The 16,864-nt window shown below is 41.6% G+C and overlaps 1 protein-coding gene across 1 annotated transcript; it reads left to right on the top strand.

Annotated features, from left to right (window-relative positions):
• Positions 1 to 637: 637 nt before the first annotated feature.
• On the top strand, positions 638 to 15,692 carry Cnep1r1 (CTD nuclear envelope phosphatase 1 regulatory subunit 1). Its single transcript, XM_028755560.1, has 6 exons — positions 638 to 760; positions 1,669 to 1,740; positions 6,046 to 6,119; positions 10,437 to 10,546; positions 11,052 to 11,106; positions 14,377 to 15,692. Exons 1-6 carry the CDS (start codon positions 736 to 738, stop codon positions 14,416 to 14,418), a joined length of 378 nt encoding a protein of 125 aa, XP_028611393.1. The 5' UTR covers positions 638 to 735; the 3' UTR covers positions 14,419 to 15,692.
• Positions 15,693 to 16,864: the final 1,172 nt, after the last annotated feature.

Here is a 16,864-nt window from a genome sequence, read left to right as displayed (position 1 = left end):
GCCATACAATAAACACCTCTTGAATGAATCAACGACCACCAGGAGATAAACAGGACATTTTAATCAAATGTTAATTTTGCTAACCCCGTACTACGTATTTTTGTTATAGTTACTGAGACATATTTTTCATTCTTTATGACTCTATTGGACGACATGAGAAGAAAATAACCAAGAAAGAAATCCTTTAAGGAATTGGATATCTAAAGAAGAGGAATCATAATCAAGGAAGTCTACTTGTGGGGCTTCTTGCTACTTACTGCTGAACATAGTTTGTTTCTCTTTAGTTCCTTGAGGGTAGGGATAGCTTGGTGATCTCTCCTTGGCAACCAGAATACTACCCAGAAGGTAGTGGGCGCTCAATCATTGTTTTAAGAACTAAGAAAGGAACCAAGCTTTTAAAATGAAGTATGTTTGGACAGACTTCAGTTCCTCCCCGAGGCAGGAGGCGGCGCCATGGCTATATCAGCCTGGCTGCTCGCTATTCTTGGCCCTTCCAGCTGAGCTCCAACGCTGGGTCCCCGAAGGCGTTTGCTGAAATCAGCCAATAGAAAACTAGTTTAGTTGAGGGGTCTGGCAGAGATATCCAATAAGCTCAAGGTTTCTAGAAAATGGGCGGTGCGAAGGGGAGGGGCTGAGGGGAGCGGTTAGAGGTGGGAGTTGGCGCTGCCGGCGGGGCGGGGAGGGCGGGCTGCGATGAGGACCGGGCCGCGCCGGTGACCGGAGCTGCCGCCCGACATGAACTCGCTGGAACAGGCGGAAGGTAGAGTGTGTCGTCCGCTCGGTCCCGTCCCGAGGCTGAGGAGGTCACGAGGGCGGCGTGGCGGGTCCGCGGCTCGGGGCACGGGGCGCACGGCCACGGAGGGGTGCCGCCTTCCCCCCGCTGGGGCTGGGGGCCCTTCTCATTGACGAGCCCTTGCTTGTTGTAGAGTGCGAATTCATTTTCCGTTTGTCTGACAACCTCACGAGCAGTAACCCTTGTTTCTTCCTTGGCTTCTGTAATTGCCGGGATTTGGAAGTGCTCTTGGCCTTCCAAAGTTTTGTTTTGTTTTGTTTTGTTTAAAAAAAAAAAAAACACCTCTGTGGGAATAACACCGTACTTCATTCAGAGGTATGCTGTCACAGCAGAAGACGTAGGCGCTCTGCTGCTGGCCGCACGATCACCGGTAACCCATTCCGAGGAGGAAAGGGAGTATCTTTTGCACAGCCCGCTATCTGTCTACGGAAGTCTAGTAAGCCCATACTACATAGCCATCAATTAATGATAAAAGCTAGGGCCTGAATCGGATAATTGTAGTCAATTAGACCTCATGGATCTCGATGTTTCAACAGAAAGTTCTTGGTTCCACAGAATTAAGATTAAGCTGGATTTTGGCCCCTTGTATTTCTAACTCCCCAATTTCAGCTTTTGGCCCTCGCTGAAGTTGCTGCTAGTCTTCCAGCATACCGGTTTTCAAGCTTCTAAAAGTAGACCAACCGGTTTCCAGAAATTGGATGAAAGAAAAGTGATGTTTTTGTTGTGTACTTAAGATTGTCATTATAAGCAAACAGTGCATGACACAAGTAATTTGATGTACAAGACCTTTAGCAGTTAGTTTATCGAACTAAAATTTCATTTTGTCAAGTTCAGACTAGAAAGAGCAGGTAGAGAACTGAATTCTCTTTACCTAGATCTCAAGGCTTTCGAAAGAAGACTTACTGAATATATTCATTGCTTGCAACCTGCCACTGGACGCTGGAGAAGTAAGTTGCTGAATGTTTTCTAAGGGAAAATAAAGTGCGGTTGATAGCGTTATTCCTAAGTAGGAACGACTCCCTTTCATTTAAAACTTTTGACTAGCAAATCCTTGTTTTACTAAGCTCTAAGATTTCTGAGTTTAGACAACTTTGAAATGTATTACTTAGTGCAGTTGACAATGTATGACAAAGAAGTACTTAAGAAAATTATGAGCCAGCAAGATGGCTCTGGTGAATGCAGTTCAAACCTGCAAGCCTTTGTTGCATCTTGAGAAGCCATTTAAAGGGGGAGGAGAGGGCAGACTCCACAAACTTCTCTTCTGACTTTCACATTTGTGCTGTGTGGCATAAATGTCTATACATATCATGCAGCTACATATACAGTAAATAATTTTTTAAAGAAAGGGGAAATTATGACTGGTTACCCTAAAAGGACAGACTATTTTGTATGGTTGAATTTTTATTTTTCTATGAAAATATGTATTCTCTAATTTTAAGTGCATGCCTGGTGGCTGCAGAGTCCAGAAGAGGGTACCATATACCCTGCAACTGGAGTTGCTAATGATTGTAAGCTATCGTGTGGGTGCTGGGGACTGAACCCAGGTTCTCTGAAAGAGCAAGTGCTCTTAACTTCTGAGCTGTCTACCAAGCCGCCCCCTCCCCAAATATTATTTCTATTTTATTTTATGTGTATGGGTGTTTTGCCTGCACTTATGTTTGTGTACTACATATGTCCAATCCCCAAAAGATTCTCTAGGACTGGAGTTACAGAGAGTTGTAAGTTGTCATGTGGGTCCTGGGAATTGAACTTCTAGAAGAACAGCCAGTGTTCTTAACTGTTAAGCCATTTCTCCAGCCTCAAGATACATATCTTTTATTAAAAATTGTAACTTTCATTAAAAACACAGTAAACATTTTAGTACTGTGTGAGCTCTAGATTCAGTGAGCTATTCTGTTTCATAAATTAAGTTGTACATTGACTTCTGGCTGCTCACACATATGCACAGTGTAAATACATACATGAATATGTACACACCACACATAAGAAACTCCATAAGCAACACACAGTTTGCCTGCAAGCTATCGAAGTACAGTTTTGTTAAGAAAAGTCCTACTTTGGAGCTAGAGTGGTGGCCTGGTGACTCAGAGTGCACACTGATCCTGTAGAGGACACAGGTTCAGGTCCCCACACTTACATCAGCCACCTGTAATTCTAGCTCCAGGCTATCTGACACCCTCTTTTAGATTCTGTAGACATGTACACAAACCCCTATGAACACACAGAAATATACATAATTTAAAATAATAAATCTTTTTTGAAAAAAATATTTTGACTTGGGATGACTCAGTGGTAGAGCATTTGCTTAGCAGGCACAAAGCTCTTGCTTTTTTTAAAAAAAAAAAAAAAAAAGCATCCAATTACATGTATGAAGGTTATGGTGTAGGGCTGGAGAGATCGGTAGTAAGAGTGCTTACTATTACTGCTCTTGCAGAAGACCTGAGTTTGGTCCTCAGTACCTGTATGGTGGCTCACATCTTCTGACCTCTGAAGGCTCTGCATACATATAGCGTACATACATACACTCAGATACATATAGATATATCTATGTAAAATTACATAGATATTTTAAAAAACAAAGGTTATGACACTTTCTGTAGTTGATTTAAAAAAAAATTATATGTGTTTATTGTGCGCATATGTGCATACATGCAGGATCACTCACAGGCCACAGCCCAGAGGACAGCTTGTGGGTCCGGGGGTTCAAATGCAGGTCATCAGGCTTGTTGGCAGGCGTTGTTACTAGATGGGCCATCTAAGTGACCTCCTTAGTTGGACTTTAATACAGCATGATGGTGCGCTTTGAAGCCTGACCCAGAACAGAGTTTGACCTTTGCGCTGCCTGTTCCTGAGTATTGCGAAGGCCAGAAAGTATGATTTGACTGAACTCTAGTTACTGCCCCAAGGAAGGGGCATAGTGGGAAATGTGAACGAATACAGCCAGGATATCCAGGAGAATGCTCCACTCCTCTGTACCGAGACCGAGTTGTCTCTTCCTCTCCTTTCAATCCCTCTTTTTGGATGTGGGATCTCACTGCCTTGCCCAGGCTGGCCTCCTATTCCTAGGTTCAGTGCTCCTCCTACCTCTGCTTCTCCAGTTGTTGGGAGCACAGATGTGTTGTACCATTCGGCTTTGGGCTAGTCTTAGGAAGATGGGCTACTGAGATTTCATTTCTGCCTACAAGTACAGTCAGGATGTAACCTATTTTTCAGTGCTGGGACTAAGCTCCAGGGTCTTATATTTGTTAGACATGCTCTCTTGTGAACCACAGAGACAACACAAAGGCTTGGTATTTTTTTTTTGGGGGGGGGGGTTGTTGTTAATTTTTTCAGATGTTTATCATTTTGTTGATGAACATTTTGCTTACGTGTACATCTGGGCACCACATATACAGCTGTGTCTGAGGAGATGGTGAGCCTCCATGTGGTGCTGGGAATCAAACCCAGGACCTCTGTAACAAGTGTTCTTAACCTCTGAGCAAGTCTCCAGCCCCATATTTTTGGAAGATGTAATTTTTATTTTTATCTTAATCTGTATGATCATTTTGCCTGCATGTATGTATGTGCACCACCATGTGCATGCCTAGTACCCAAGGAGGTCAGACAGAGGGTGCTGGACCTCCTAGAGCTGGAGTCGGGGACAGTTGTGAGCCACCGTGTACTGAGAACTGAACCCGGATCCTCTGCAGTAGCAGCATGTGCTCTTACCTATTGAGCTGTCAGCCCTGTGAAGACATGTTATTTCAAGGTTCGGCTCAGGCTGTAGGACTAAAAGAGCCCTGCTGAAGTTAGGGATCTTTACTTTTTTTTTTTTTTTTTTGGTTTTTTGAGACAGGGTTTCTCTGTGTAGCCCTGGCTGTCCTGGAACTCACTCTGTAGACCAGGCTGGCCTTGAACTCAGAAATCCACCTGCCTCTGCCTCCTGAGTGCTGGGATTAAAGGCGTGCACCACCACCGCCCGGCGGATCTTGTTTACAAAGAAGTTGCTCCCCAACCATTGCTAGAAAGCCTTTTAAAATATGTGTAATGCTGCCCTGTCTTTTAAGACATCATATGATGAACACACTTTACTTTCCATGTGCCTCATGCAAGTGCCATCAGCTTAGCTAATGTACCAATGAAATAAAAGCATGTGTATGAGATCCTTTCTAATATTTTGGTTTTATCATTTTATATAAAAGCATCTGTGTAATATAATATATTTATTTCTGGAAATATAGAATAAGGTATTGAGTTTAATTTGTTCTTAGCTGAGATAATTTTGATTCTATTACTAAATACTTAAAATGATTTTTTATTACCCCTATCTCTAGAAATTCCAGGTGATTAAGATTTTACTATGTTTCTGTTCTCTGAAAATGCTTTTCCCATTTGTAAATCCATGAAGCGTTACTGAAATAAAAGAACTATCTTTAGCTCCATAGCATTAGCTAAATCCTTGTGTCCTTTCATCCTTTTTCTTCAATTTAATTATAATCTATTTAGATTAAGGTGGGGCAAGCTGGCAAGATGGCTAAGCAAGTAAAAGTATTGTCTGATTACTTGAGTTCAGTCTCCAGGAGTCATCTGGTGTAGGGAGAGAACCAGTTCCCACAGGTACCTCTGATCTTCACATGTGCACCATGGTACACACATGTGAACACACACAGAGAAAAGCTTGGTGGAAAAAAACTAAACCCTTTCTGGTTTCTACTAGCCCTTAAGTCTTTTCTTTCAGTCCCTTTAAAAAATCAGTACTGATTGGTGTGCTCCACAGTGACTTCACACTCACCAGCACTGACCTTTGTTTAACTCAGTAGTCTGCATGGCACAGCCCCTCAGTCCCAACCCTCTGGGCCGCTCTGTGCTTCAGAAAGGAGCCTTAGTGTGTGTGTTTAGAAAATAGGGATTTTCTTTTCCTTTCCAATTAGAGTTTACAAGCCCTGCAAAGATCAGCTCAAAACCGCAATGGAAGTCTCATGTTGAACATGGGGCCTTATGTTAAAATATGCCATCTAGCTTCTTGGTTTTAATTGTATTAATCTTTATTCACATGAATTCTAAACAAGAAGCAGAAAGTTGCTGTTGTCCTTCAGTTGCCAGCATTCAGAATGTTGAAGAGAGTCCCTCAAATGGCATGTCTGACTCTTGATCCACTTCCGTCAAGTGTTGCAGTCTTTGGGTGTGTCTCTTAGGCACTGCTGGAAGTGTATCAAGGCAGCAAGGGGAGGAGGGTGTGTCTGCTTACTGATTTTGTGTTTATCTCTCACCAGTGCTTCTTATAGTGGTGTCTGTCTGCACAGCTACTGGTGCCTGGAACTGGCTAATAGATCCTGAGACACAAAAGGTAGAAATTTTGTCTTAAAGTCTTTAGCAGATTAAATGAGATACTGGATGTGGTGATGCTAATTATGAAATATGCCGAGGTACCTGTACCTGCTACTAATGATGTCAATCCTTAACAACATGCTCTGAGATCACTTGCTTAAGGAAAACTCCGGTTGGCTGTTGTGAGTTACTTATCTTTATAAGGGAAAGGGCCTAAGAAAATTTACTCCGTTTGTTATTTCTTAACTCAGTTTTTGAATTTTTCCCTTCCACATGAACATACTCTTCCTTCAGTTTTGTTCGCCTATCATTAGTACCAGCTTTTTATTGCAGTTAAGTGAATTGTCTGTTGATGCCTTTCTTCATTCTAAAAAGCATTTGAGATGACATGCCAAAAAAAAAAAAAAAAAGACAAATATAACTGATAAACACTGATAAACTGATAAACATTAGACCAAGTGGCCAAAAATCAGGAAAGAAACCAAGTCACCACTGATTTCTAGGCCATGGAACTCATTGAAGTTGACAGAATTGAATTATAAATTGATCTCTAAGTGACCTGATCACAGAGTCACAGTTAATTCTGTGTGTTTTCATTGTCATTGAAGAGAACACAGGCTAACCCCTTGAGTTAGCAAAGCTTTTCTTTTTCTGCATTAGTCCTTGCACGTTTCTTGCCTGGAGTTTAATATAGGAAACACCAAGAGGTCTCCCACTGGGCACTGGATAGGAACTTCACTATACCAAATGCAATATCGAATTTCATGATGTTAGCTCTTGAAGGATTATTTAATGAAAGCTGATAAAACGTTTCTGAAGTTTCTATCTCTTTCTCCTAGTGACTTAATTTCAAGCTCAGTCCTTTTTTATTAGAAAACCTGAAGTCTTGGGTTTTTCTTTTCTTTTTTCTTTTGTTTTTGTTTTATGTGATTCCTTTTCTCTTTTCTTTTCTTCCTTCAAGACAGGGTCTCACTGTGTAGTCCTAAATGTCCTAGAACTTGCTGTGTAGACCAAGCTAGCCTCAAACTTACAGAGATGCACCTGCCTCTGCCTTCACTTCCCAAATGCTGGGATTAGAGGCACATGCCACCACATCCAGCGACTCTTAGGTTTTTCAGTGATTACCTCTCCCCAGCTGTTCAGTTCCGTCTTATTTTCAGAAATCTTAAAAATTAGCCCTCTCTTTTAAAGTTATAATTGAGTAGACTACATCTGTTGTTCTATGTTGTCTTTTTACATTATACAGGGGGGAGCCTAAGAAGGCTTTTGTCATCTGTCTAGGTGGCAGTCCCGACAAGGGGGGGAGGCACTGTTTAGCATGTAGCCTCCCTGACTGTCCACTAAAGGGGAGATGTCAAGAAAGGGCAGGAAGCAGGGAAGGTTGGTGCTGGAGTTTATGATAATGGAGGGAGCTTTATTGCAGACAGATAACTCTCCTGTGAGTTCATTTATAGAACTCTGATCTGAAGGCTGTACTTGGTACTCATCTGTAGGGGAAGGGTGGAAGGAGGTTGGCAAGAAGATTGAAAAATTCTGTCTTGGGAAATGAGTCTACTTCTAATTGAGAAAATATAAGCTGATTTCAGCTAGTTGAGATCTTAATAAAATGGAGAATTAAATGTAATCGGAAATCGGCCCAAAACTATGTAGTTAATGTAATTTTTTAAATTAGGTGAGAAGATAGCTGTTAGCCTTAGGGTTGGTTCTTTTTACTTCAGTATTTAATAACCCCAAACCTGATGAGAGTTCTAACCAGCAATTGTGTCTGAAGCAGGAGGTATGAATACAAAAGCCAGGGAAAGAAATGATATTGCAAACTCCTGAAAGGAGGAAACTGCTGTTTCGATGTCATTGATTGTTGCAATGGAGGGAAAGAGGCTAGAACAACTGACCTAATTAAAATAAAACATACAGCCAGGTGTGGTGGTGTGGTCCTGTAATCTTGGCATCATGGCAGACTGAACCGGGAGGTTTGAGACACAGAGGCCAGCTTGGGCTACATGGTAAGGCATTGTTGCTAAATAACAACAGGAAAAAAACCCAAACAACTTTCAGAATATTAAGTACTGGGCTTGAAGAGGTGGCTCAGTGGCAGAGTTCCTACTGTGTAAGCATGTGGACCTGAGCTCATAACTCTGACAACCATGGAAAAACCAGACGTGACAGTCTGAGTCTAACCCTGCTGCTGGGGACAACAAGGTTGGTATGAATGGAGGATCCCAGGGCTGGCTGGTCAGCCGTTTAGCCAAATCAGTGAACTTAGGTTCAGTGAGAGACCTTGTCTTAAAACATAAGATGAAATGGAAATGGAGGAAGAATCGTGTGGCCTCCACACAGAAGCAAGTGAGTTCACACACATAGACTATACACGTAGATTATACACATAGGCGCACATAAAATACAAAATACTTTATGTGCTAACATTGTATAGACACAGCCATCCATCTTGAAGTCAAAACTCAGAGTTTCAGTCAGGCATGGTGGCACACCCTTTAATGCCTCACTTGGGAGTCAAAGGCAGATGGATCTCTGAATTTGAGGTCAGCCTGGTTCACAGAGTGAGTTCCAGAAGAGCTAGGGACATATGAAGGAACCTTGTCAACAAAAACAAAACAGAAAAAACCCTCAGATTTCCTTAAATTAACACTTATTTATTTATCTATTTACAGGAAGAGGAGGGGGGCTCAGACTGAGAGTTTGCCACTCCTGTGGCAGTCAGAGGACAGCTTGGAGGTGCTAGCTCTCCTCTTCCACCATGTGGGTCCTGGGGATTGAGCTCTGGTTATCAGGCTTGGTGGCAAGCACTTTTTACCAGCCAACCATCTTGCAGCCAGTAAATCTCAGAGATTGCAAAAAGACTCTATCTCACAAAACAGAAAGCAAAGAAAGATCTCTGGGACTTAGTTTGTCTTCAGCATCGCCTCATCTCGGGAATATTTCTCTCCTAGTGTTTTCAATCTTGTTCTTTAATTCGGCCTTATTGATCATATATGCCTAGTGCTTTTCTTGTCTTGAATGTGTATGTGTGTTTAGCTCTCTCTCTCTCTCTTAGTCCATGAGGTATCTCATGTGGGGAAGTGGTGTGTTTCCCTTGAGTGTTTCTTCTGTGTAGTTTTCAGTCCATTTGCTTTCTTTTTCTAGACATTCTACATGTTCATCTTTTCCTTCTTGGTCATTTTTATTTCCCAGCCTTCTGCCTTTGGTGTCATTGTTCCAAGCATGGATCCTGGTGGACTCTTGTCCCCTCTACATAGTCTTAGAGTTGTGTTTCCTACTCTCCTGCAGTCATTTCATTATGCCCAGATCTAAATGAAGCCCTTTCTCTTTCTCTTGAGTTCTAGTTCTTTATAGGTCCCTACTAGCCAGTTTCCCCACGTCAGGGACCTGTGGCCATTAGAATCGGAGCTACTTCAGAGGCAACTTCATTTTTAAAAATGTCATAGTTTTCATTATTTTTTATTCAAGTAGCTTTAAAAACAGCTTTTTAAAAAAATTAAAATAAGCTTTATTTATTTATTTCAAGCAGAGGTGGTGGTGAAGCGTAAACATTAAGCTAACAAGGAAGCTTAACATTAAACTTCTATGTGGAGGGTGGGGCAGGAGAGGAAGGTTAGTGCCTGACCAGGTTAGCAATGACGCAGCAGGTCCATTCTCTTAAGGAAGCTTTTGTTGGTTGGTTTTAATTTTTTGAGACAATGTCTCACCATGTAGAACTACCTATATAGACCAGGCTGGCCTTGAACTCACAGAGACCCACCTTCCTTTACCTCCTGAGTGTCGAAATTAAAGGTGTATACCTGGAGGAAGCTTTTTGTCAGGGAGAATAATAAATCAAATTTAATCTGTTTTCACTGAGACTGAAGGCCAGTGCTACTCCTTTAATCCCACAGAGGCAGGTGATCACTGAGGCCAGCTTGTTCTACAGAAGTGAATCCACAACAGCCAGGGCTACACAGAGAAACCCCCCCTTTCTTGTGTGTGTTCTTGTTCTCTCTCTCTCTTTCTTTCTCTCTCTCTCTCTCCCCCTTCCCCCCCCCCCGTGTGTGTGTGTGTGTGTGTGTGTGTGTGTGTGTGGTGTGAAGGCCTCATTTTTAGGAATGAATTTGAAACAGTTTAGAGTTTGGCACGAGTGATATGTATTGCTGTTATCTTACCATACTAAAAAGATCAAGTATGAGTTTGTTTTCACAGCACAATAAAGAAAACTAGAGTTGTGAAGACTGTGGCAGTTTCCTGCCTTTGTGGTTTAGATGATAAAACATTACAAATGTCTGTACAGTTAGGGAGGTAGGAGTCAGTATCCTAAGACTTTATATCTCACACTTTTCTTTTACAGGTGTCCTTCTTCACGTCCTTATGGAACCATCCGTTTTTCACTATTAGCTGTATAACTCTCATAGGCTTGTTCTTTGCTGGAATACACAAAAGAGTAGTTGCACCATCAATGTATCCTTTACCACGAGTTGCATCTTGTTATTGTAACTAAGCTGAAGAACCATCCTGGTTGCTAAGTGGTTGTTAGAAGCTATGTTAATCATGTTCTATCCCCGTGGATTCAATACCTGAGATTTGTCTTGACTCCTGATTTTTACGGGTTCAGACCATGATTGGCTGGCCCAGTTGTGTTTTGGCTGTGGTAAGGCAGTGCGTCATGGCAGCGAGCATGGGTAAAACAGACTGAATGGTTCAGGAACAAGCTATGCCTTTCAAAGTCACCCCTCAGTGACCTGTATCCGTGGACTAAGCCCTACCCCACCCCCCTTGGCTATGAATGTACCCGTGGTTTACTCCATTGATGACGTTTGTCCCTTTGTTATTCAGTTACTCCCATATGCCAATGGCTCAGGACCAACCCTTTAACACTTGAGCCTTTTGGAGCAACATTTCATGTCTAGACCATAACAGAAGTTTGACTTGCATTGGGAATTTTCCTTTGACCATACTGGTTCAGTATAGCTGCTCGATGTCGAACGGTATTAGCAGAATACAATATGTCTTGTGATGATGTAAGTATTTTTTCGTTAGAATAAATAGACCTGTAGCTAGGTATGATTGCTGCTGTCTATAATCTCCACCCTTGGAAAGCAAGAGGATTACTTCAAGTTCAAAGCCACTCTGTTCTACATAGCGAGACTCTTTCAAAGAAACAAAAATGGGGAGGGAGTACTGACATGTTTGGTTTTAGGAAAGCAGACCTCTGGGTTCTTTAGATCAGGCATAGTGGTACACACCTGTAACCTCAGTACTAGAGAACTGGGAGAGTCAAGAGTGAAGGCAGAGCCTGAGCTGTTAGGATGCTTACCATCTGTCAGGCCTTGAGTTTGATCTTCAGCACCACAGGAAACCAGGCAGGACGTGGACATCTGTGATCCCAGCACTTAAAGGTAGAAGCAGGAAGATCAAAGTTCAAGGCTCTTCTTAGCAGTATACAAATTTGAGATTTGCCTGAAGATAAAAAGTACTAACTGAAAAAAGCAGGAACAGGGTTAAGACTGTCTGAACAAAACAAGATTTTACCTGTTTAACACTTGAGCCTTCTGGGACAACTACAGATAGTGGTGCCAGACAAAGTAGTAGTGTTGACAGTTGCATCTTTTTCATTTTTATTATTTTTTTAAATTTTGAGACAGGGTTTTGGTTTGTAGCCTAGGCTAGCCTGGAATTTACTATGTTATTGAAGCTGGTTTCAAACTTGCGTGTCTCATGCCTTAGTTTCCTAATTAATCATGTTTTTATATTTTGTTGTGGTTTTTTTTTTTTTTTTGGCTTTTTCAAGACAGGGTTTCTCTGTGTAGTCCTGGCTGTCCTGGAACTCACTCTGTAGACCAGGCTGGCCTCGAACTCAGAAATCCGCCTGCCTCTGCCTCCTGAGTGCTGGGATTAAAGGCGTGCGCCACCACCGCCCAGCTTTGTTGTGTATTCTTATTAGCTTCTAGTAAAGGAACATGTTGACCCAGCATTAGGATTTAAGAGTCGCTAATTATTGGCCATTAACCACATGCAAAGTCCTAGGCTCACTTCTGTACCCAAATTATCTCAGTTGAAGTCTTTGCTATGTCTAGTTACATACTGGTTGCCTTGTAAATTAACCTCCTATCTGACATACAGTTGTTTTCCCATCCTTCATACTGTGTGTGTTTGTTTCCCACTGGAATTAAATTGCACTGTGGTAGAAGCTGCTTTGTGTCGTTTATTACTAAATCTTTTAGCACTTCACATGGTCCCTGGCACACAGTAGACACCCAAACAACAGTTTACTAACACATCTGTATAAATCTTCCAGCCGAATCTTAGCTTCTTTCAGATAAACCCTTAAAAAGAAAAGTCTGGGTTATATGGTCTCTATTCTTACTGGTACAGCTTAGTTTTTATATATGTGGTTCAGCTCTACAAAAACATTTCTTAGTTAGGTGGTGATGACTCACGCCTTTAATCCCAGCACTAGGGAGGCTGAGGCAGGCAGATCTCTTAGTTTGAGGCCAGTCTGGTCTATAGAGCAAGTTCAAGGACAGCCAGGGCTACATACAGAAAGACCCTGTCTCAAAAAAAAAAAAAACAAAAAAAACCAAAAAGACCCAAGAATATTTCTTAGATATTCTGACCACCAGAAGTATGTGAGTATTCATATCCCTGACTATTGGTTTTTTTTTTAAGATTTATTATTATTATTATTATTTTAATTTTATGTGCATTGATGTTTTGCCTGCCTGTATGTCTGAGTGGGGATGTTAGATCCCTTGGAACTGGAGTTACAGACAGTTGTGAGCTGCCCTGTGGGTACTGGGAATTGAACCTTTGTCCTTTGGAAGAACAAGAGCCAGTGTTCTTAACCACTAGACCATCTCTCCAGCCCCCAGGATTTATTTTTATGTGCACAGGTATTTTGCCTGCATATTTGTCTGTGCACCATGTTTGTACCCGGAACTAGAGTTATACATAGCTGTGAGTCATCGTGTTCGCTCTGTTGTTGTTATTGTTGTTGTTGTTTTGTTTGTTTGCTTTTCAAGACAGGGTTTCTCTGTAACAACCTTGGCTATCCTCCATTTGTAGGCCAGGCTGGCCTCAAAACTCACAGAGATCCTCCTGCCTCTTCCTCTGAAGTGTAGGGATTAAAATCATGCACCATCTCAACCAGCAGCCATGTTTGCTCTTAACTGCTGAGCGGTGTCTTCAGCTTCTTAGTTTACTTTTTTGTTTGTTTGTTTTTCAAAACAGGGTTTCTCTGTGTAGCCCAGGAGGTCCTGGAACATGCTCTGTAGAACATGTTTGACTTGAACCTGGAGATCCGACTGCCTCTGCCTCCCAAGTGCTGAGATCAAAGGCGTGCGCCACCACCACCTAGCCCTTTAGTTTACTTTTTAACTTAAGGAATAAAAACTTTGTGTGGAAAGAAGCATGTTGTCCAAATAATTTTATGTATTATAAATAAAATTTAGTTTAATAAGATATATAAATCACAACTCTTGGGAGGCAGAGCCAAATGGATCTCTGTGAGTTCAAGGCCAGTCCAGGTCAGCTAAGGCTATATAGTGAAACCATGTCTCAAAAAAAAAAACAAACAGAAATACACCAAATCTCTAAACGTTGCAATTTTTATTTAGTGTATTTTTTTTCTTTTTACTGCCTTCACACTTCCCCTCTTTTGGTATTTTCCTCAACATTTCTATCTTTTATAAAACATCTCTATTTAAACTAATTCCATTTAAGTACTCACCTGCATAAGGCTAGTGGCAGCCTGACTGGACAGTGTCACCATGAAGCACTTGACAGCTAACAAACATCAGGACAGGTGTGGATGTTGCTGGGTGTTGTGGTGTAGTGTTATTCCCAGCACTTGGGAGGCAGGGGAGATCCCAGGACAACGAGTAGGAATCGTTTGTCTCCTCCCACATTCGGGCCCTGGGATTGAACTAAAGTGGTCAAACACGTCAGTAGGACCCTCTGCTGGCTGAGCCATCTCACCGGCTCTACCAAATACCTCTTTTAAAAGAAATATTTTTACCTTTTTATTAATGAATGAATGGATTGAGTGAGTGAGTGTGTTTGTGTGTGACACACACGTGCAAGTCACAGTGCCCATGAAAAAGAGAAAGCTATGGAGTAGTCAGTTCTTTGTTTCTATCATATTGGTTTGGGGGCCGAACTCAAGTTCAACCTTGGCAACAAGTGCCTTTTCCTGATACAATGGTCCTAAAATGCTTTTAAAAGTTCGTAAATAACTGGTGGTATTTTAAGTAGAATTGTGAACTGACTTCTTTTTCCTTTTCTTTCTACAGACAGGCAAACTAATTTTGAAACCTAGACCTCATGTTCAATGACAGTCTACACTATTGTAGGGAACCTAAGCCAGTCTTTCCTCAAGTAAGGGGTAGAGCAAAATGCCATAAAGGAGTCCTTTTGGAGTTGGACATGTGACAGCTTAGCAGCAACTGACAAGAAGCATGCAACATTTGCCCAGATGATCTTGACGATGCTGGCTGAGCTCTCAGCGCCTCAGTACCTTTGATTACCTGTGTTCAGTATTAGTGTCTCTTCAGCACTTCAGCCCCTGCACAGAACTCTGCAGATGAAGTATGTGCGTATTACTAAGTTAAACTTAGAAACCAAACCTCCTTCAGTTTTTATAATGTATTTTTGCAAACTACTGTAAATAGCAAATCAATGCCAATGTTAAACCAAGAGGAAAATGTCTGGACTCTGTTCTCCTGCACCAGTATTTCAGGACCCATCTGCTTGACATCTCCACAGCTCCTTAAACTGGCTACTACGTGTGCCTTTCATTCTTAATGCCTCCTCCCATTGCGCTGCAGGAACCGCAGAAGATCCCGCTTAGACTGAGCACGTCTCATCTCCATTATGTTGAAAAATTTATACATGTTTCGACAATTTTTGTTAAGCCCGATACTGGATTCTGGCAACTATTATATTTTTCAGTAAATTGTTTTCATTTAACACTAAATTACTTTAAAAAAAAATTGTAAAAACACCCCAAAGTCTTCTGAATGTACAAGTTAAAAAATTATGTATTGTCTGGGAATTTGACAGTCCATTTTAGGTGACTGGATTTTATGCTGTGGTAGACGTGTTACACTAGTCCCGTCCTGGTGTAGATGATGGGCTCAGCCCGTCACGGAACACGGAACCATACCACAAACCAGAGCCTGCAGCTCTCACTGCTGGAGAGGGTTGGTGGCATACTGTGTATGCGCAACAGCCACATGGACTATGGGAGCCCTTAAAATGAAACTGTCAGGATTGCTGTAAATGCTTAAAGTACTAGAGGTGCCTTTTACCCGTTTATTAGAAGATTTTGAAAAGGTTAAATTATTTCATCAGCAATATTTTAAATTTCATCCAACATTAAACTAAATTTGAATAATAGGACAAAAACGTTTAACAAAGCTGCCGTTTAACTTAATGTGTTCATCTTGACTTTCCTGTGTATAAAATTGCATTCTCTGAATTGCAGCAATAAAACCCTCTGCTTCTAAGAACTCTCTAAGAGGGTGTTCTATATGTTCTGCATTGTTTCATTTTCTGTAAATTTTGTAGGTAAATATGTGCATAAAAATAAATACTTTATATATAACTAGTGGTTAGAGATTTTCTTTGGTTTATTGTGCCTGCAACTAGAAAAAAATATAAGCATATTCTATGTATCAGATACAAGCTAATTCCAAATTAGATATTTTACTCAAATTTTAGCTTTATGTGTATGAGAGTTCTTCCTTCATGTATACCTGTGTACCACTTGTGTGTCTAGGGCCTGTGCCAGTAGGAAAGGAACATCAGATCGCCTGGAATTGGAGTCACAGAGCCACCATGTGGGAACCAGGAATTGAACCCCAAACCTCTACAAGAACAGCCAGGGCTCTTACTGCTCTTACCGGCTGAGCTGTCTCTTATTATAATTCTGTCTTGTAGAACAAACACAGTTGCAGGTATGGCAGTTCTAGACTATTAGCCTTCGTCATGCCTTATTCGTGGTCTAATAGTGATTGGCCTTTGCTCAGGAAACGCAGGGTTTGTTACATTGCTCTTAACATACTTGGATTGGGATTTTCTCCAAGAATATAAAGCCAAAGAAGATTTTAAGGCTCTTAGTATTGAGAGTAGGGGCTCCTTTGAGAGTTTGATTAAAACCTGGCTCCTCTCCCCTAGAAGAGATTTAGCTGGATATACATGTAAACTTGGTCTATGTGCTCTGCAAGAGTAGCCCGTGCTGAGCCATCCCTGCAGCCGCAGGATATTCTTTTGGTTTGTTTGTTTGTTTGTTTGTTTTAAGACCAGGTTTCATTATGTAACACTGGCTGTCCTAGAGCTCACTGTGTAGATCAGGCTGGCTTTGAACTCACAGAGATCCTCCTGCCTCTACCTCCTGAGTGCTGAGATTAATGGATGTGTGCCCCTACACCCAGCCAGGATAATTATTAAAAGTGCACATCTACAGTAACTTTGTTAAAGGCAGCATAGAGCTACAGTGTTCTGTAAAACCCATGATGTCAGGACCAGGGTCTAGCTATTTATTTCTAGAGTCCCTAAGGCACGGCAAGTAAGCACTTTGACATGAGCAGATAGACTTGCTCATGAAGGAGTCCTGTGGAATGGACTGGCAGCAGAGTTGTCAGCAGTTACATAATCACCACAGGTGCCTCAGCAAAGTGAAAATGAGAGTCAGAGCCTCGGGCTAATCCCAGACTGTTCAGAGACAACTGCAACTTCTCTTTCAAGAGTTAAGTTTCTTTTTTTGAAACAAAATGGCTC

Source organism: Grammomys surdaster, unplaced genomic scaffold (genome assembly GCF_004785775.1).
Source record: "Grammomys surdaster isolate TR1022 unplaced genomic scaffold, NIH_TR_1.0 126063, whole genome shotgun sequence".
NCBI lineage: Eukaryota > Metazoa > Chordata > Mammalia > Rodentia > Muridae > Grammomys > Grammomys surdaster.
Note: the sequence above shows the minus strand (reverse complement) of the source record. Positions and strands in the feature narration are given on the sequence as shown.